At 54.6% G+C, this 19171-nt stretch overlaps 7 protein-coding genes and 1 non-coding gene across 8 annotated transcripts; 5 read left to right on the top strand and 3 right to left on the bottom strand.

Moving 5' to 3' along the window:
* Positions 1–222: 222 nt before the first annotated feature.
* J4E90_010245 (uncharacterized protein) lies at positions 223–1362 on the top strand (the record flags this gene model as incomplete). Its single annotated transcript, XM_051439759.1, has 1 exon — positions 223–1362. One exon carries the CDS (start codon positions 223–225, stop codon positions 1360–1362), a length of 1140 nt encoding a protein of 379 aa, XP_051286413.1.
* Positions 1363–2062: 700 nt separating this feature from the next.
* RPS19 (40S ribosomal protein S19) lies at positions 2063–2772 on the top strand (the record flags this gene model as incomplete). The annotated part of the gene is made up of 5 exons (XM_051439758.1): positions 2063–2151; positions 2219–2237; positions 2282–2330; positions 2383–2459; positions 2521–2772. The coding sequence occupies 5 exons, from the start codon at positions 2063–2065 to the stop codon at positions 2770–2772; spliced, it is 486 nt and encodes a 161-aa protein (XP_051286412.1).
* Positions 2773–3174: 402 nt separating this feature from the next.
* Positions 3175–5217, bottom strand: J4E90_010243 (uncharacterized protein; the record flags this gene model as incomplete). Its single annotated transcript, XM_051439757.1, has 5 exons — positions 3175–4619; positions 4665–4772; positions 4843–4850; positions 4899–4996; positions 5059–5217. 5 exons carry the CDS (start codon positions 5215–5217, stop codon positions 3175–3177), a joined length of 1818 nt encoding a protein of 605 aa, XP_051286411.1.
* A 1465-nt stretch (positions 5218–6682) lies between these two features.
* J4E90_010242 (uncharacterized protein) lies at positions 6683–8996 on the top strand (the record flags this gene model as incomplete). Its single annotated transcript, XM_051439756.1, has 2 exons — positions 6683–7007; positions 7099–8996. The coding sequence occupies 2 exons, from the start codon at positions 6683–6685 to the stop codon at positions 8994–8996; spliced, it is 2223 nt and encodes a 740-aa protein (XP_051286410.1).
* A 1267-nt stretch (positions 8997–10263) lies between these two features.
* Positions 10264–11787, bottom strand: J4E90_010241 (uncharacterized protein; the record flags this gene model as incomplete). Its single annotated transcript, XM_051439755.1, has 1 exon — positions 10264–11787. The coding sequence occupies one exon, from the start codon at positions 11785–11787 to the stop codon at positions 10264–10266; it is 1524 nt and encodes a 507-aa protein (XP_051286409.1).
* A 1827-nt stretch (positions 11788–13614) lies between these two features.
* SSU72 (RNA polymerase II subunit A C-terminal domain phosphatase) lies at positions 13615–14521 on the top strand (the record flags this gene model as incomplete). The annotated part of the gene is made up of 2 exons (XM_051439754.1): positions 13615–13814; positions 13864–14521. 2 exons carry the CDS (start codon positions 13615–13617, stop codon positions 14519–14521), a joined length of 858 nt encoding a protein of 285 aa, XP_051286408.1.
* A 1530-nt stretch (positions 14522–16051) lies between these two features.
* J4E90_010239 lies at positions 16052–16132 on the bottom strand. The gene has a single exon. It is a non-coding gene; the product is annotated as a tRNA-Ser (tRNA).
* Positions 16133–17112: 980 nt separating this feature from the next.
* On the top strand, positions 17113–19168 carry J4E90_010238 (uncharacterized protein; the record flags this gene model as incomplete). The annotated part of the gene is made up of 3 exons (XM_051439753.1): positions 17113–17172; positions 17389–18855; positions 18911–19168. 3 exons carry the CDS (start codon positions 17113–17115, stop codon positions 19166–19168), a joined length of 1785 nt encoding a protein of 594 aa, XP_051286407.1.
* Between the last annotated feature and the right edge of the window lie 3 nt (positions 19169–19171).

The following is a 19171-nucleotide window of genomic DNA, read 5'->3' as shown; positions in this document are numbered from 1 at the left end:
AGAGCAAGGATGCTTGCCATGTGTGGCAGGGCGACATGACGTTAAACGGGCAGACTCCGAGAACTACCTCGCACCACCGACCGGGAACAGAGTATCGATCACATGGTAGTATGGTAGATCCCGGTTGACTGGCCGGTAGAGTTGCATTGGCATTTGTTTATATACTTTGTTGATGCCGGTTGCGATTTTGGCTTCATCTTGCACATCTCTCAAGCCTTCAAGATGCGTCTCTCTACCCTCTTCCTGTCGCTCATCAGCGTCGCTACGAGCGTTTCTGCGCACCCTAAGAAGGCAGAGCAGCCTACCTTTTCGCGCAATGTGATCTTCTCACCACCCAGGGACGCCAACTGGACCGACCCCGGTGTCCTTTATGCGCGCAGTGCCCAGCTCGCTGACGGTTCGCTCCTCGCAACCTGGGAGAACTACTCGCCCGAGCCACCAAAGGTCTACTTCCCCATCTTCAAGTCAACCGACGGCGGAAAGTCGTGGAAGGAGTTCTCGCGTGTGCAAGACACAAAGAACGGCCTCGGTCTGCGCTACCAGCCATTCCTCTACGTACTTCCTGAGGCGATTGGTGGCTACAAGGCCGGCACCGTCCTCATCTCTGGATCCTCTATCCCCACCGATCTCTCGACCACCGACATTGTTCTCTACGCCTCCAAGGACAGCGGCAAGACCTGGGAGTTTGTCTCCTCCATCGCTAAGGGTGGAGAGGCTCGTCCCAACAACGGCCTTACTCCCGTCTGGGAGCCTTTCCTGATGATGAACAAGAAGACTCTCATCTGCTACTACTCCGACCAGCGCGAGAACGCCACCTACGGCCAGAAGATGGTTCACCAGACCACCACCGACCTCAAGACCTGGGGCGCAGTCATTGACGACGTCACCTACCCCACCTACACCGACCGTCCTGGTATGCCCACAGTCGCCAAGCTCCCCAACGGAAAGTACATCATGACCTACGAGTACGGCGGCGGACCTGCCATCACCACCTCATACCAGTTCCCCGTCTACTACAAGATCGTATCCGACCCCGAGAAGTTCGGCGAGGCCACCGGTATCAGCCTTAAGTCGACTGATGGTACCATCCCCACTGGTTCTCCATACGTTGTCTGGAGCTCTGCTGGCGGCAAGAACGGAACCATCATTGCCAGCGCACACAGCAACTCTGAGGTGTTCATTAACAAGGGTCTTGGAGAGGGCCCTTGGGTCAAGGTTGCTACTCCCGAAGCAACCTCTTACACTAGGCATCTTCGCGTTCTCAAGGACCAGTCTAAGTTGTTGATTATGGGTGGTGGAGAGCTGCCTCCTGCTAGCAACAACTCAGTTACTGTTACCGTTGTTGATATCAGCAAGTGGTAGACGGATTGTATGGGGGTAATACTCAAGTAAAATCAGTATTAATAACACAACATAAATATGAAGTCAAGATTCTTTCAGACAATTTGCAAGTGCTCTTGAAGTCGTACAATGATTCCGACAACGATAGTGAGACAATTTGCTCAAGCACACCAGCATGTTTCCTCCTGTCTAAGATGTATCTCTCATCTCGGCGCTGGCTCCAGGTTTCGGCATCTTCTGATATACCTTACATAGCTTCATCTGCAGAACGAGAAAGTCAATGTATCAAGTAAATGTACCAGAACACCATCGACCTGCGAACATTTTGCTGGTCAAACAATTGACTAGTCGGTGCCAGCATCGGATGAGACCGTATTACAGTATCAATAGTCTGAGTTCTGGGCGCACCCAGTTTCGAAATCGGCGACACCGACGGGTTTCAAGCTGCGCCAAAGAAGCACCTGTAACGAATATTCAACTACACAATAGAGCAATGACGATGTTCGCGTGTCGATGTTCGCAGGCTGCAGGCTTGGAAAGAGTGATGGTTCGCGCCCCCCACCTAGCGCCCCACTAGCGCCGGCCCGACCATTTTTCCTAAGCGAGCCACCGTGGGTCGCTGAATTTGGCTCTCGCAATATCTTCGAACGCCGCAGCATTCAACGACAAGCCCACGGAACCGCCTCTCTCCACCTCCCAATTCCAAACCAACACCGTCATCATGCCCGGAGTTTCCGTCAAGGACATCGAGTCCCACAAGTTCGTGGCCGCCTATGCCGCCTTCTTGAAGCGTCAGGGAAAGCTTCCCATGTAAGTTTGACCTTTGCGCTATGCGCAAAACCACACGATGTTAAATGCTAACGACAATGCAGTCCAGGTTCGTCTCTATCCAGCGGGTGAAGGATGAAGCCTGAATCCCGTAAATGGGGGATAACCTCAGTTCGCTGACCACTTATCTACAGGCTGGGTTGACACTGTCAAGACAAGCCGTAAGAATCATATCTCCCCACTCATGCGAGAAACTTCGGCTAACATGCGCAGACTCCAACGAGCTTCCTCCCCAGGACATTGACTGGTTCTACGTCCGCGCCGCCGCTGTCGCCCGCCACGTCTACATGGTATGCAGAATGCCCACCGCAACGAACACATAAAGGGACGGAATGCTGACGAATCACACAGCGCAAGACCGTCGGTGTCGGCCGCCTCCGCAAGGTCCACGGCTCCACCAAGAACCGCGGTTCGCGCCCCTCCCACCACGTCGACGCCTCCGGCTCCGTCGACCGTAAGGTCATGCAGGCTCTCGAGAAGATCGGTGTGCTCGAGCAGGACGAGGACAAGGGTGGCCGCCGCATCACACAGTCCGGCCAGCGTGACTTGGACCGTATTGCGCAAACCACTCTCGAGGCTGAGGAGGAGGAGGATGACGAGTAGATTACCACCTTCTACGCGGAATATGTGTAAAAGAGCTGTCTAGCATTTGATTGCGGGCGGCATTACGGATCTACCACGGTTTACGGCTTATGGCGTTGAAAGACATGATTGAGTCGGGCCTGCTTTTAGCCTAGGACTTCCAATGACACTGGGCTTGGGCCTCAAAAGCAACATGATACCCTCTACTTCGACATCCGTGCAAATTGTTCCTGGTGCTGTGATTCCGCCATTGCTAGGATCTCGCTTTCTCGTTGAAGTTCATGCGCCCTTGACCATGTCATGTCCAAGAACATACATTGCATATGGTCTGTTAACTTGTCGTGCACATGCCAATCCAATGTCATTTTTTGCAATATGCAGTACTCTGTACCCAGACTCCTCCGCATACTCCTGATGCTCCCCTCAAAACAGATCCGTCATAGCCCCGTGACTCGCATCCCCCACCAACCTCGCATACTTCGCTAGCACACCCCTCGTGACGGGCATACTAGGCGCCACCCACTCCCTCAACCGCCTATCAATCTCCTCCTGTGGCACATCCATATCGATACGATTCTTCTCCGCATCAATCGTGATCATATCGCCATTCTGCACGACCGCGATAGGCCCACCAACCGCAGCCTCAGGACAGATATGGCCAACGATGAACCCATGAGAAGCACCCGAGTAGCGACCATCAGTGATGAGAGCCACGTTGGTAAGTTTAGCACCCATGATGGCAGCCGAGGCTTTGAGTTGTTCAGGCATGCCAGGACCGCCTTTGGGGCCTTCGTAGCGGACGACTACGACGACGTTTTCGCCGTGGGGGATTTGGCCTAGGTTGAGGGCGCGGTCGAGCTCGTGCTCTTTGTTGAAGACTATCGCTTTGCCGGTGAAGATGAGGCCTTCTTTACCCGTGATCTTTGCGACGGCGCCCGAAGGCGCGAGGTTACCGCGTAGGATCTCGATGTGGCCGGTGGGTTTGATGGGGTTGGACAGGGGCCGGATGAGGACTTGGTCTTGGGGGAGGGACGGGTAGGATTCGATGTTTTCGGCTAGAGTTTTACCTGTCACGGTAGGGATGCTGCCGTCGAGTAGGTTGGCTGCTACGAGCAGTTTCATAACGGAGGGCATGCCGCCGATGTCGAAGAGGTCGGCGGCCATGTACTTTCCTGATGGCGCGAGGTCGGCGAGGAAGGGGATCTTGTTGGAGACGCGCTGGAAGTCGTCGAGTGTCAGGGGGACGCCTGCTGTGCCTGCCATGGCGAGGAGATGTAGCACGGCGTTTGTGGATCCGCCTAGTACCATCATCATGACGAGGGCGTTCTCGAAAGAAGCTTTTGTGAGGAGCTTTCGCGGTGTGATGTTCTTCTCCATGCAGACTCGTATCGCAGCGGCAGCTTTGGCGCATTCGCGCATCTTGGCGGGCGAAGTTGCAGGCGTTGTGGAAGAGTTGGGGAGAGTCAGTCCCATTGCCTCGATCGAGGTACTCATTGTGTTGGCTGTGTACATTCCTCCGCAAGCACCAGCTCCTGGGCAAGCATTCCTCTCGATATCCTCCATGATCTCATCTGGCGAGAACTTGCCCTCTGAGGCACTCTTCAGGTTCTTGTATATGTACGCGCCGTGGCTTTCGTAGCAGGTCGAGATGTTGATAGGCTTCTTAAGCGTCTCCGAGTATCCTGGCATTATCGAGCCGCCGTAGACCATGAGCGAGGGGCGGTTGTGTCGCGCGAAAGCCATGATGACTCCGGGCATGTTCTTGTCGCATCCGGGGATGGCTATGCAGGCGTCGTGGTGCTGGGCGCATGTTACGGTTTCGATGCTGTCGGCTATGACTTCGCGGGTCTGGAGGGAGAAGCGCATTCCTGAAGATGTTAGAATGTGTAGACTGCCAATAGTGGTGTGCATACCCTCTCCACCCATTGTGATTCCATCAGATACACCGATCGTGTTGTACTGCCATGCCAGCATGTTGTCGTTCAAGACGTGCTTCTTGATTTCCTTTCCGAGATCCAGCACTACCCATCATCAGTATACTACGTCGAGACTATATTGGCGTATATCGCGGCGTTCGCATGGGTCACTCACAGTGCATGCTGCATTATCGTCAGTATCATGACAACGAATCCAAAGAGTATACCGACTTGCAAGGGTTGCCCTCCCACCAGACGCTCGCAATCCCCACGTGGGGCTGCGTCTTCATTGCTTCCCGTGATGGTACACCAGCTGCGTACAGCATTGCCTATGCGACGAGAGTCATTAGTGACTGGAATGCTTCTATCGTCGTGGCACCGGGTAGCGAACCTGGGCTCCGGGGAAGTTGTGACCGGTTGTGAGGGTAGATGAGTATTTGTTGAGCGCTGGCTTGCCATCCTCGAGCTTCGCGTCATCGGGAAGATGTGGAAAGCTGAGGAAGCGTGGCTCCTCAGGTTCACGCTGCTTCTGGAGGTTGCGCGGGTCCATGGCGGGCTGCTTGTAGTGTGGTGATTGATAAGAGAAGTCAGTGCAATTGAAGAGTAGATAGGGAGGCACAGGTAGCTCAGAAAGGAGTCAGAGAGGCAAAGGTAAAGTTGAGTCAATGGACGAAGTCGTGAGAGATACGGAGATAACTAGCAGTTACCGTGTATACCCAGGTACTCCCGTAGCAGGGATCTACACATTCGTCGGCTGCCCTAGTGACGAAGGAGCAATCCGAATGCTCGCAACGACAACTGTGTGGGGCATCGACAGCCTTCGTCACGTTGCGCTGGAGCCAACGTTCGGAACGATGGAGGGGTCCGTCGGATGAGAACATGGTAGACGCGTGAGTTTGACACACGCTGCCATTGACCAATGCGACGGGCCTGATTGAAAGCCGATTATGACGATTCGAGGCCATCTAGCGCCGTGTGGTGTGGTTTGGTCTGGGGAATTTACTTTGGTCGCGGCCAAATCCGGTGTGTGTCGGCGCAACTACCGGCGCGGCTTCGGCTTGACCACATGCGGCGCCTGCAACGGCGAAGTCGCTCGCGGGGTGTTTCTGGAAAGACGCCAGGTCGCGCTGGGAATGGTGGGAGCCTCTCGCATGCATCCTGCGAGCCTGGCGCTTTGCATGGTCGTCGCAGCACGCAAGGCTGCATGTCGGCTATGTACTGTATTCATCTGTCATGTCGTACCGCGACGGCCAGGTAAGTCGATCTGACCCGAGTACCGGGTCGTTCCCAGTACATGTACAGTACTGCATTCTGCCTTGGGCTGGGGGAACTGACGACGAAGAGCACACGTCGCTGGTGTATCGGGCTGGCGTCGCACCGGAAGATCCGGATCACAAGAAAAGCACGCGCAAATGGGCAGCAGGTCTCAACAAGACGGGGAGATGGGAGGACTAAGTATGGTTCTCCATAGAGTTCGCAGTGATGATGGTCAGGGGAAGGCCGTTGGAAAAAGGCTCCAGCATCCCTGCCAAGTTCCCACGATGGACGTGAAAACGCCGCTTCCGAAGCCTGGCAGCAGCCCAACCCAACGTCATACCGCCCATGCGCCCATCACAAACCTCTCTACTAAGCAATTTCCATATCGCAAACACTCCCACGCCATTCCCTGCCGAGTTGGGGGTTGCAAGACACTATCGCACAAAGCAAAACCGCTCGCTGCCGCTTTATCTCTCCATATCGCTGTGTCAGGATGATATCCTCGTCAGATATCGATCGCGCCTTCAGATCCCAGATTAAGGAATATCCTTCGTAGCCGCGCATTCGCCGTTGCCAAACGTGCGCAAGGTTTCCAATAAGAGACGCTCTCAGCACCGGCTCTTTCTCTCCAGCGATCCGGGCACGAGAGGCACCATCTGATTCCATTGGCTGCCGCCCAGTGCTCGTTACCGTCCCGCACGCCGGCAACCCGAACGCCCCGTCGCATATACTTTCAGCATTCCAGCACGAAAAGGGACATGGAGCCTCATTCGCGACCTGGCTTGTTCCGCAATGGCACGTTGCGTCTTCCACAGGCTCCCCTCGCTGCCTCACCCAGCGACCCAGTGACACAGACCGCTTCAGACCTTAATCTCTGGTATGGGCACAGTATAAAGCAATCCGCCCTCCGTCTGCTCCGGCTTCTCAACCCATTCGTAGTTAGCGGAGACCGGTTGACTCTGACTTTTGTGGGCATGCTCCAACTGACAGCCTTGTGTGGGTTCGGGTCTGTACTCTGGTATAGGAGTAAGGGAAACAAGGGAACCGCCATCAACACCCAACATGTATCTGATACCGCGGCTGGTGAGTGTTCTGCCTAGCGATACACGTGGATGTCATTCATCACGTGGCCTAGCTGGCGATCATCTAGCCTTGTTTTACTAATCCTCCGCAGATGAAGCCGCTGGTACAGACCCAGGCCTGTTGAAGAAGTACTCCACCGTTCGCTCCTACACTGTCCCGTCAACTGGATTCGTCTATCCCAGGCTCCGGACCTTTTACCGCCCACATCACCAAGAGGACAAACTTCCTAAGGATCCATGTCCCGTTCCACTACTGGTGTTTATCCATGGCCTCGGGGGCTCTATCGCTCAATTCAGTCCCATCCTTATCAGTCTTTCCAATCTTGCCCCTTGTCTGGCCGTTGACCTCCCTGGATGCGGTGTGTCAAGCTTTGAGCCAAAGACATGGGGCGCCTACACTACGGAAGCGTTGGTGCAGCTTCTCGCCGTCGTCATCGAAGCACATCGTGGAGTCAACGACGGACAGCCTATTGTTCTTGTTGGCCACAGCATGGGATGCTCACTTGCTGCGCTCCTGGCTTCCCCAACTTCACCACATGCACATCTCCTTTCGCAGCATGTCAGCGGCTTGATTGCCATCTGCCCCAAAGCTGAACCTCCTACTGAAGAAGAAGTCAAGAAGCTACGCTCTGTCACATTGATGCCTGCTGCTCTTTTCGATCTGATTAGGCGTTGGGATAGAAGAGGAGGCGTCGGCAGCAAGAGCGTCCTACGCATGGCAGGAGTGGATTCTGACGACGAAACGAAGAAGCTACAATTGCGCTTCAACAAGCAGAGCCGAAGTGCCGTGTGGTTGAGGATGGCCCGCGGAATGTGTCCCGACTACTCCAGTGGCGAGCCGGTAGGAGGCCTCCCAGGAAAGGAGGTCTGGAAAGGACTGAACATACCGGTATTCCTCGCCGCCGGTGAGACGGACACAGTCACTCCTGCGTCGAATGTCAAGCAGATTGTCGAGTTTCTAGGAAGGGATGTCAGCGCCATCCAACCACCGAGCGATATGGCGAGCCTCCCCATTGCAGCAGCCCCCTTCGTACCTTCCGCAGTCCTCCCTGACAACGAAATCTCGGGACGTACAGAGCACCAAGATTCCGGTATCGATGTCAAGGACCTACCAAAACTAGAAGACGACACCAAGACCATTGAATCAGCCGCTATATCCACCACGGACGTCAGCGTCTCTTCCACTTCTGAGAACACAACAGAAGGCAGCGTAATCACCACCGACGGCCCCCTTCTCTCCGCCACCATAACCCCCATGAGCCCCACCACCCATATGCCCTCCCCGCACCCTCGCCGCCTCGTCGTCAAAACGGCCATAATGCCCAAACCAGCCGCACACTCACTCCTCTTTGCGCCCTCCACCTCGCGCATAATCGCCGGCCTGATCAACACCTTCTTCATCGACTACATCGACCCGCGCCTCTCCCTGGCATGGCAGCTCTCCTACTTGTCCACGGAAGGTAAATGGGACGTCAAAAACCTCGCGAAATGGAAAGCCGTGCCCCCCGTCTCCGCACCCATCGCCGGCGTCTTCCGCGCTATGAAGACACTAAGAGAAGTCGATGAGGAACACACGCCCAAGGTCCTGACCAGGCAGTGGAAGGGCAAACTATGCGCCGTAATCGACATCTCCCACGACAACCCCGTGTACGACCCCAAAGGCCTAGAAGAAGGCGGAATCCCCTACCACAAATTCCCCACCGTATCCAAGCAACCGCCCCAAGCAGCCGAAGTCAACGACTTCTTCGACCTCGTCGATAAGATCCGCGCGGAAGGAAGGCCGGGGTTGATTGGCGTACATTGCCATTATGGGTTCAATCGCACGGGCTTCTTTCTTGTGAGCTATCTGATTGAGAGGTTGGGGTATAGTGTTGAAGATGCGATTGAGACGTTTAAGCTGGCGAGGCCCCCGGGGATTAGGCATAGCCATTTTATTGATGCGTTGTATGTGAGGTATTGTCGTGGGTTGAAGAGGGCGCCTACGCTTTGAGTGTGAGGGTTCTTGGGTGGCGGTTTTGTACAGTATTCTTCTTTCTCATTGTTTTTGGGATATCAGGGTGGTTCTGGTAGAGCGGAGTTTGGGAAGCGTGTGCGTTTGGGCGTTTGGTTGATGTCGGGATAGGGTGTGTGGGCAATAGTATAGGTATTGGGATCATATCCTTGAATGACATGACATGACATTGGTATACACTTTGCTTGCTTCGTCGACATAGTGCTCGTATCTAGTGGGTCGTTTCTATTGCAAATTATACATCACGATGTGTTTGGCAATACGAGATTTTGTGTTGTTCTTTACAAATCCAGATGCAATAATTCAACTAAGTAAAATACTCAAGTGTATCTCTAATCAATGTGTATTTCTCTCGATTTGAAACGGCATGTACATACGTGGAGAATGATAGCGCAAAACATACATTTAGTACTTGGTGGTGTTCGTCCTTCGGAAGAGCGTGATAGATGTTTGTGGCGGCTTCTCATTTATCCATTCTTAAATTCATACTTTGACGGCCTGTGACATATCAATCATGAAGTACTCAACATCAACAACGACATCATGAAGGTAGAGAGAGATTTCTCGAAACAGTCATGTATTACAGAAGACGGCGGTTTGATATGAAACCCGCCTCTCGCTCCTCGCATCGCTAAACAATCGTGAGAATCCAGATCTCACACTCTTCCTCCGTCATTACTCGGCTTGCTTTCTCTTTCTAATAATCACAAGCCAAGTGTCGTTTCGTCAAGATGAAAAAGAGAAATGTACAACTACAATGATAGTGATATGTCCACACCATGTAAGCCCAGACCGTCCAACGTGTAACAACCTTCGAAATCGTGGTGCCCCCTTCCTTTCCTTTCTTTACGGGACCGGTACGCTCCCATCGTACCTGCATCCTTTCCTCTGCTACCGTGACTGACAACAATTATACTCCGTTCCGTCCATCACCATCCATCCCATTTTGGCGCCCTGCTCCGCATGAAGAAGAAAGAGAATCCGCTATGCCGAAGAATGCGTCCGTGAGTAAGAAATAAGAGACTGGGTAAAGACATGGGTTGAAGCGAATGTCGTGAACGCGTTGAGCATCTTGTTTCTTTTATGCACCCAGCCAAGCCATGCTACGATGAGGGGGTGGCTATCCCTTTGCTCCGGTGGGCAAGTCTGTCTGCCTGGTCATGCATGGGTCCAACACCCCTTGCTGTAGCTCTGCGGAGTTTGGTTTCCGGGCTTGCCCATGGTAAGGCAAGCGACCTTACGATCTTCATGGCTTCTGATCTTGGGACTGAGGCTCAGGTGTTGACTCTACACCCTCCATAGCGCCAGTGTCTTTGCTTCTTGAGAACGGGCCGCCCTCGGTGGTAGTAGGCGTCCCAAGCCTATCTGTCGGGTACTTCTCCAGATCTTTGTGGCTTGTTGAGAAGGTCGATATGACAGGCGTGTAGTTCTGGGGGTGATCGGCCTGTGTGGGCGTCTTCGCTTCGGGTCCAGCTGAGATCGGGCTGAGGAGACTCTCAGGCCCGTTGTTGGCTTCGGGTGGCAGTAGTTCGGGCTGGGGTGGGTAGGCACCGACTAGACCATTCAAGCCGCCCTCAATGTCGCGCAGCAGGCGGACGTATTCCTCGGGTACAAGCCCGCTCTCGCCAGTCTTTGGGTCTTGGGCTACGAGCCAACCTTGGCCGTGTCTGTAGGATACCAATATCACCTGGCCTTCTACCAGCGGTAGCTCGTTGTCGTTCTCGCGTGCGAAGTCGAATAGGGCGACGGCCTTGCCGTGCATCTCCTCATCGGGCGAGGCGATGGTGAACTGGTAGTCACGCGAGAATCGGTTGTCATCGTGGATGTAGTCCTCGGGCTCTGACATGTCGTCGTCTGAGTCGTATGGCGGGCCCTCGACATCGGCGTCGGTCTCGGCGTATGCCCGTTGTGGGAGAGTGGTTGCAAAGTGCGAGTCTCGTCGTGAAGCCCCTTCTGGCACACCGAGCCGCGACGACTCGGGTGGAAATGTGATCAACTCACCCCCGGGCCCGTTTGCAGCCTCGTCGCTGACGAACTGGCTGCTCTCGCCGTTCATAGGCAGTATCGAGCCCCGCCGTTGCTCCTCGGGGTATCCTCTCCGCCCACGAGTGTGGTCGAAATTGACAATGTTGGACTTGTGTTTCTTATGCCGCGCGCCATGGTGGCTTGTGACTACCGGACTGGAGATGTCGTCGTCCTCGCTGTAGGGCGGGCCGCCATCGTATGCTGTTTGTGGGAGCTGCTCGCCGTTCTCGTCCCAGGACCCCGCGGACCAACCGCCTCGGTCGCTTCGCCATGCCACGGGTGGCGGGTCCGAGAGTCTCCGGCTATGTTCGCTGGCGGGTGTCGAGATGTCGGAGGGTTGTTCCGGGAGGGGGCCGTAGAAGAGCGGGTGCAGCGGGTCGTAGGCAAAGTCGCGGACGAGCGAGTAGGGCAGACTCGAGTGGAAGATGGGGAAGGCAGTCGACTGCGGCCTGGAGCGGACGGACTGGTGTGTGTTGGACGTGTTGGAGAAGGTCGAGAGTCGCTTGTTCATGTAGGAGCTGGCGCGCTCGAGCTTCGCCTTGGATGGCGGGGAAGTGACGAGCGGCGGGAGGGAGGTGCGATTGACCCCGACCTGCGCCGATGCGCCCGGGTCGCTCCTGGGTGATAAGACATCGGCCGCCATGTCTTGCTCGCTGTGGTATCCGCGGACAGCCACTCCTTCTGTGATGTTCTTCAGCCGCTGCGAGTCGGCGGCCGTCTCTGGTGTGGAATTGGCGTCTGTCATGCGGTAGATTGCGTGAACAGACAGGTCGGGCGTCGGCGGTAACTATATGGAGTTTTGAAGCGCGGTCGAGGGCAGTGCGGGTGGCAGAGTAGGATGCGACGCAGCTAGTGCAGTACAGTCTTCAGTATTAAGTATTCAGTATTCAGTATGCGGTATGCGGTATGCGGTATGCAGTACTCGGGAAACTGCCGCGGGAGCAGAGATGGGCTCCAGGTGGCCAGCGCACAAGGCGCACAAGCAGCGTTCGAATCAGCGCGGCGTGGTCTGGCGACGGCAGATGGCGCAGTGACTCGATGTTTGTGTCGGATGTTTCGAGGCGACAGTGACCAATGGCCCGGCGGCGCGCTTCAGGCCTTCTGGAAGCAGCACGTCGGCTGTGCAGGTGCGCCTGGCGATTGGGAGGTGCGCGGCGGGCGTGAAGATATTTCCACTGTAGAGCGGCTGGAGAAGCGCTCGCTGGGGGTTGTGGGGGTCAGGCCTGGCGCTAACACTCGCCCAGTGAACGGTGGATGAGGTGCGCACCCGAGGGCCAACGTGGTGGCTTCGAGGGTTCCGTGCAGGAGGGGAACGGCAACAGTGCGGCTAAGGGGCGACGCGACTATGGCGAGGCCTCTGGCGGCTTCTGGATGCTGTGTAGACCAGCGCGCGCGTGGTGGTGATGGCCAACTCTATTTTTGGCACCAGGCGGCGGGGAGTGCTAGATGCCAAAGTGTTTCAGGATACTTGACAGCGCCGCCAGTGGGCAGGGCATGCAGATGTATTTGTGCGATTGTCGATATCAAGCAGAAGTAGCGAGTCAAGAGGCCTCGAGACAGCCTTGCTGGCATCAACGAGGGGTGTGTGTTCTGACGGCTCTTCCTTTCCATGATTGCAAACCCCATCAATGCATGCTTAGGCTACTTTCACCTTAGTAGGCGTTTCAGGTCATCGCCTAGCTGCATGGGGACTGCGCGCGCACCGCTGGTCGAATGCGCTGCCAGGCCCGCGAGCATCTTCCTTGGGCCCTCTTCACCGCGTCCTGTCACGAGGGCAAAGACATCATAGTCGACTCGGATATCATTCCTTTCGCCATGCCATGGTCCTCTCCCGACCACATTCCCCAGACCACGGCGCTGTGTGACAGGTGCGTTTGAGCCGGGTTACCTAGGCGTCCCGTTTGGGTATACAGTATGCTTGCGCAATTGCATCACGTCACCGCGATCGCTTTTAATGAAGGCGATCTCCCTATACGAGATATGCTATGTCCAAGCGCTTCAGGAACAGGTAAGAGTCTGTTCCAAGATTCTCGATATGAAGCATCGCGACCAGCCCCTCCATTTCGAGGTGCCCAGGTGTTCGGCGCCCCGCGTAATCTTTCAGCCGAGCTTAGTCAGCCGCTAAGCAGACTATTACATGAGCTCGAGCTTGACAAAGATTCAACTTCACAGGCCTCGTGCCTCCCACCACCACCACCACCACAACTATCACCACTCGCTCATACACGTCTCTCTATGCATGGGACTATGAGCTGGAGTAGTCGCCCTTGTCACTGTAAGTACCAACTACCTCCCGCCCCCGTGCGCGTGCCCTTGAGATGATGAACCCATATTGGAGCTGTCCTAGGCAATTCGCAGGAATTACCTCGGATGTCGTTGAGGACTCACAATTAACGCTGAAAATTCTGATCTCCCGTGAACCTTGTTATGATTGCTGTCTATAATTGCGTGGAACCATAACTAACGTTTGTGAAGAAATTGCAGAGCTGTCCGCAGACGCGCCAGCACCTGTCCCATTACACCTGCCGCACCGTCCCATCACCTCCCGCACCACGACCCGCCGCCGCCGAATATGGACGCCCCTGCCGACCCACGACTGCGCGCGAGGCAGCAGGCCGGCGCCGCTGCACCTCCACCACCCCCGCCGCCACCAGCTGAGCCCGCTTCCATGGGCATGGACGGCGCCAGTGACGCGCACGCAGAGCAGAATATGGTACCCGACGATAGCTTCAAGCTCAAGTTCTGCACTGTGTGTGCGAGTAACCAGAACCGGTATGTCATTCGCTGATCCGCAGGCCAATCAAATCGCTAACGTGACTAGCTCCATGGAAGCTCATCTTCAGCTTGCCTCAGCCCATCTCCCTACCATTAGCTTTGGTACTGGTTCTCTCGTCCGTCTACCCGGTCCGACCATCACGCAGCCCAACGTCTACAACTTCAACAGCACTACCTACCGCGCTATCCACGATGAGCTTGCCGGTCAGAACACTGCGCTCTACACCCACAACGGCCTGCTTAACATGCTCGGTCGCAACCTGAACATTAAGGGCTACCCTGAGCGCTTCCAAGACTGGGTGCCTGGCAAGCCTCGTCTGGACCACGCTGAAGACAAAGGTTCGCAGGGTACTGAGTCTGGTGTCGTCGACGTCGTCATAACGTGCGAGGAGCGCTGCTTCGACGCTGTGCTGGAAGACCTCCACAACAAGGGCGGAAAGCTCAATCGCCCTGTCCACGTCTTCAACGTCGACATCAGGGATAACCACGAAGAAGCTCTCGTTGGCGGCAAAGCTATCCTCGACCTTGCACTCAGCTTGAACGAGGCCGCAGCCAAGGAGAGAGAACAACATGGCGATAGCGGGTGGCAATCCGGTGGCGGAGCTGCTCGATCTGGCTTTGACGAGCGCGTCCCCGACATACTCGCTACCTGGCAAGAGCGCTGGCCCAACATGCCCGCGCTCTGGAGTTTGGCTTGGGTCTAGTTTCCTTACGGCGTTTGTTATTCACACTCGATACCCACACTGCATAGCGAGGCGTTTTGCTTATCTTACGAATCATCAACGAGGTCACGATAAACTTTGGTATTGGCCGTCTTTGCCGTGTTTGTGTGACGATCGCGATTGTTTTGATTGTGACATTTGACATGACGTTTGTATCACCAACGCCATAGCGCGTCAACGCACAAACACTCCGTCTGCTGTAGCTTCGAGGCACGGTCTGCGGCTAGCCACGTGTACGGTACCACGAGCGTTGATGCCAAAGTCAAAAGTAATTCGACATTACTGTAATTTCCTGACATTCCGATCTTCATCCTGCAAGATTCCTCGAAGGGGAGATTCGCCACCTACATACCGCCGAAAGATAGCCGTCGTCGTTCCTGGCGCGTCAACACCATGGCGGGAACGCGAACTTCGGGAAGTCGCTGCTACGGCATGATATTGTTGATGATCGCCATGCTCGTCGCGAGCGTTGTTTCATCGCCAACATGGATGTCGCCATCAACATTGAATTTGAGGAGACAAGGAAATGCTACAAAGTACTGTGGTTGGGAACTCATGCAACACCATCGTATGGCGATCTCAACTCCTACACCCACATTCGACTCTAACCCTGACACACCAGAAATCCCCATCGCCAAACTAGGCACCTGGTACGCCGAACAAACCGGTGATCGCTCCTTATGCGTAAAGCAAGATGACGGGTCCGAGTATTGTACTTGTGTTTATCAGTGTGGGAATGGTGTTTGGCAAGAACTGGAAGAGCATGGCGGAAGCAAGAGCAGTGGCAAAGAGGTTGATGATGAAGGAAGGGAGAAGGAACGTCAAGATGCACATGAGGAAAGAGGTGATGCGGGAGAGTATGCACGGTACGCGTACTGGATACAAAAAGGACTGGGCGTCAAATCCGGAAAGTGGAAGTATGAGGTCGGGTGCAAGAAGTATTGTCATGCCGGGGTTTGTGATGGCCAGGACTGAGGGGAAGAGCGGAGTGTGATATCGGTATGCGGAGGCAAAGGGCACCTGGGCGTGGTGGTGATGTGTTTTATGACGGTTTGATCCTACTCGTTGACCCAGCAGTTGGGTGCGATACTGGAAGATGGAGGATCCGAAACACTGTATCACTTGGTAATGTTTCTGGCTGCGTGCAGTGAGCATATGCTTAGATGGTATTACCAATGCAGCTGTGTCCAGATCGATGTCGTGTTGGTTGCCAGCGGTTCTTTGAAGTTCCCACGCTCTCGACTGTAGACATTACCTGCAGTAAGCGCCGGCACGTAATGACTTCTTCTTCATTCCGATTTCCTGTGAGAATCTTCATGATTACTTTGTATCAAAGCTTACCTTGCCGTTCAAAATGTAACTACTTATTGCACCTGCGCCTGAATGATGTAACCTGAGCTTGTATAGCTGACTGACCACTCGACTCAAGCAAAAAGAGTAGCTCCGACCAACACCGAAGCAAATCAGGAGTCTGACATATGTTTGCTTAGCCACCTAGATGTCCAAAAAGATCGACGTTGGCCAGATTCGAACTGACGCTCCCGAAGGAACAAGATTTCTAGTCTTGCGCGATAACCACTCCGCCACAACGCCCCCGTTTTATTGGTTGATGTAGAAAGCAGCAGGCTGAACATTTATATTGCGAGCAATAACATTGACTGGCAAAGCAGTGCGGCCAGCGTATCTCGTACAACATGGTCGGGCCGCTTTAGTCCACCGAGTACGCCGGATCTTAGTCCATTCCCCGGAAGGTTCCATGGCACAACGAAACCTCTATAGCCTGCCCCAAAACAAAGTTTGGACGTTTCCAAACTTCCCGTCCCTATCTGAGCCAGCGAACTCAAAACACGTGCAATCTGCCTTGAACGTTCTAGATCACGTCGTTCACGATCTGTTCACGAACTGCTCACATCGATTGTCCAGTGTCATCACTCGCCGATCGGATCTCGCCAGACTAGCCGCACGAGGAACTCGTGTTCGTTGAGTTTGCCCTGCAATCAAAATCTGCACGGACGTCAGGCCTGAACACCCAAACACCAGTTCCTCGCATGTTTTGGGCCATTCAACGACACAATGTCACAATCTTCGAGTTGAAAATCATGGCCGTCACCCGGCTGGCATCAACTCCACATGCAGAGAGAACGACGAAGAGCCAATCGTCCAGCTTCCTCGACAAGGTAACGCGCGACAGGAAACGTGCGCGCTAGCGCTAGGCGTTCCGTCTCATCACCGCCCTTCTGCATGCTGAGAAACCCGTTGCCTTGGTCATTGAGTCCGTCGGAACGCCAACGTCCCGCCATAAGCTCGGCCGTTACAACACGACATGCGTCAGTACGGTCGGAATGGTTGTCTTGGTTTTCAGTCAGAAACACGCGTCGACGTCTATCGTGACCAGCCAAGCGCAATTTCACCTGAGCAAAAGTCGCCGTCTATCCTTTCGTCATCAGTACATCGCTGGCAAAATCGATTCTAATACTTCTACCTAATATTTACATCAGCTGTGGCTGTTAATCGTCTGAAATCGTCGTCCATCGTCGTCTACCGTACCCTTGATGCGATAACACTAGTCCAGCATGGTGTATCGCGGGAGACCGTCAACAGGGTGCAAGAAGTGTCGCGAGAGAAAGATCAAGGTACGTCCAACTCTCTTATATGTAATCATGTAACCTGGCTTGGTTTTCCGACAAGGGCATGCAGTGTGCGGTGTTCGCGTTGGGCGCCGCAACCCGCGACTAGCTTCTTCCCAACGCGGTATCCTGTGCGAGAGGCTATCCGCAGATACAGCACCCATTCGCAGCGGGAACTCTGTCCGTCCGACTTCTTGACTCGAACCGCTGACTAGATTGCAGTGCGATGAACGTCCAGAGGGCTGCATCAAGTGTGCCGAACGCAACTTCAAATGCCCGGGATACGATCGAACCGTCGACGCCTTTTTCCACGACGAGACCAAACACGTGCAGACAAAAGCAAAGATATCGAATGCAAAAGCCATCGCCGCACGTGATGCGCGAGATATCAGAGATGTGCGCGAGGCCTATCTCCAGATCATGGCGAAACAATGTCCGGGGACCGCCATAACCGCGTCGCTCATCGATCAAGGCATCAGCTTCTTCATGTCGTACTATTGCACAGGAGTAGACCAGCCGTCCATACAGTCAATCGAGTACCAGCAACATCTCTCTACGCATGGCTTCCATCCGCTCGTCTCTACGACCATGACAGCGCTGGGTATCGCCGGTGTAGCCAACCTCTACATGGACCCTCGTCTGAAAGCCGAAGCGACACGCTGGTATCTTGAGGCCATCAAGATGGCCAACAAGGCAATCTCTTCGCCTGAAGCTGTCAAGGCCGATAGCACTCTTACCGCTGTCAATCTGCTTAGTATGTTTGAAGCAACGTTCAACGACACCTCTCTGGCTGGATGGAGTAACCACGTCGATGGTGCTGCATCTCTCATCAGACTCAGAGGCATGGAGCAATTCTCTACTCCCGCAGGACAACGCATGTACCTCCACACTGTTGGCCTTCTCACTATGAACTGCATGGGAAAGGGCATTCCCCTTCCTCAATATGTTCACGATCTGAACACCGAAGTCATGAAGCATTTGGATACACACGACCCAAGAAACCGATTCTTCTTCCTCCACATCAAGACCATTGACCTACGAGCTCGCATCCTCAATCAGTCGGCGTTCTCGTTGTCGGAAATCATAGAATCGGCACTCGAACTTGAAGACATCGCCGTCAACATCTTCAAGGATCAAGGGGCAGACTGGGATTACGACGTCGTGCATTGCGAGAAGAGTGAACGTATCTTTGAGAACTTCTACCACGTCTACCCGACCGCGACAGCAGCTCAGACTTGGAACTGGGTGCGCTACAACAGAATCTACTTCCACGACATTATCCGGAACTGCATCCTGGCAGGGTTCGCAACTAGTCCACCGACGCTTACTGGCAGCAGATACCACGAGCAGCTAGCGAAAAGCGCTCGCATGCTGTACCAGTTGCAGTCCGATATCATAGCAAGCATGCCCCAGTTCATGCATGATGTTCCCGATTCTGCGCCGAGCAGAGCGACGACCCCACCCGATGACGATTACGACGAACCGCGCACGTCGGGACGTGGCGCACCATGGACGGCATCCGCTGCGCCAGCAAGCCCATACCGTATAGCCCTCAAATCTCTTGATGGCAACTTCCGAGGCAACACATACGGGCTTGTCAAAGCTCTTCTCGGGAACGGATCTGTAAAGGACCGGCTTCCTATCGTACGCGTCGCAGGAGGATACAGTACTGTATGGGCGCTTTACGTGGTACGTCTTTTCATCGTCAGCGGTATGTTCTTGCTACTAACAACCAATGTTCTAGGCCGCCGCCATGCCCATGGCCTCACCTGAAAGCCAAGACTTTGTCCAAAAATACATGTCGCGCATCGAGCACGAGTTCGGCATCAAGCAAGCCCGCGTCTTGGGCCAGGCCTTGCGCCTCAAGCGGTACCTCGACCAGAAAGGCGCTATTGCGTTTGGTATCTGTCCGGAGTATCTACCGCCCGATGGAACAGAAACGTATGTTTCGCATCAGCATTTATACAGCAAGGTTGTTGAGGAGACGGACGAGTCGCCGTAGAAG

Source organism: Alternaria incomplexa, assembly GCF_024043165.1.
Source record: "Alternaria incomplexa strain BMP 0042 chromosome Unknown scaffold_20, whole genome shotgun sequence".
NCBI classification, from domain to species: Eukaryota; Fungi; Ascomycota; class Dothideomycetes; order Pleosporales; family Pleosporaceae; genus Alternaria; species Alternaria incomplexa.
Note: the sequence above shows the minus strand (reverse complement) of the source record. Positions and strands in the feature narration are given on the sequence as shown.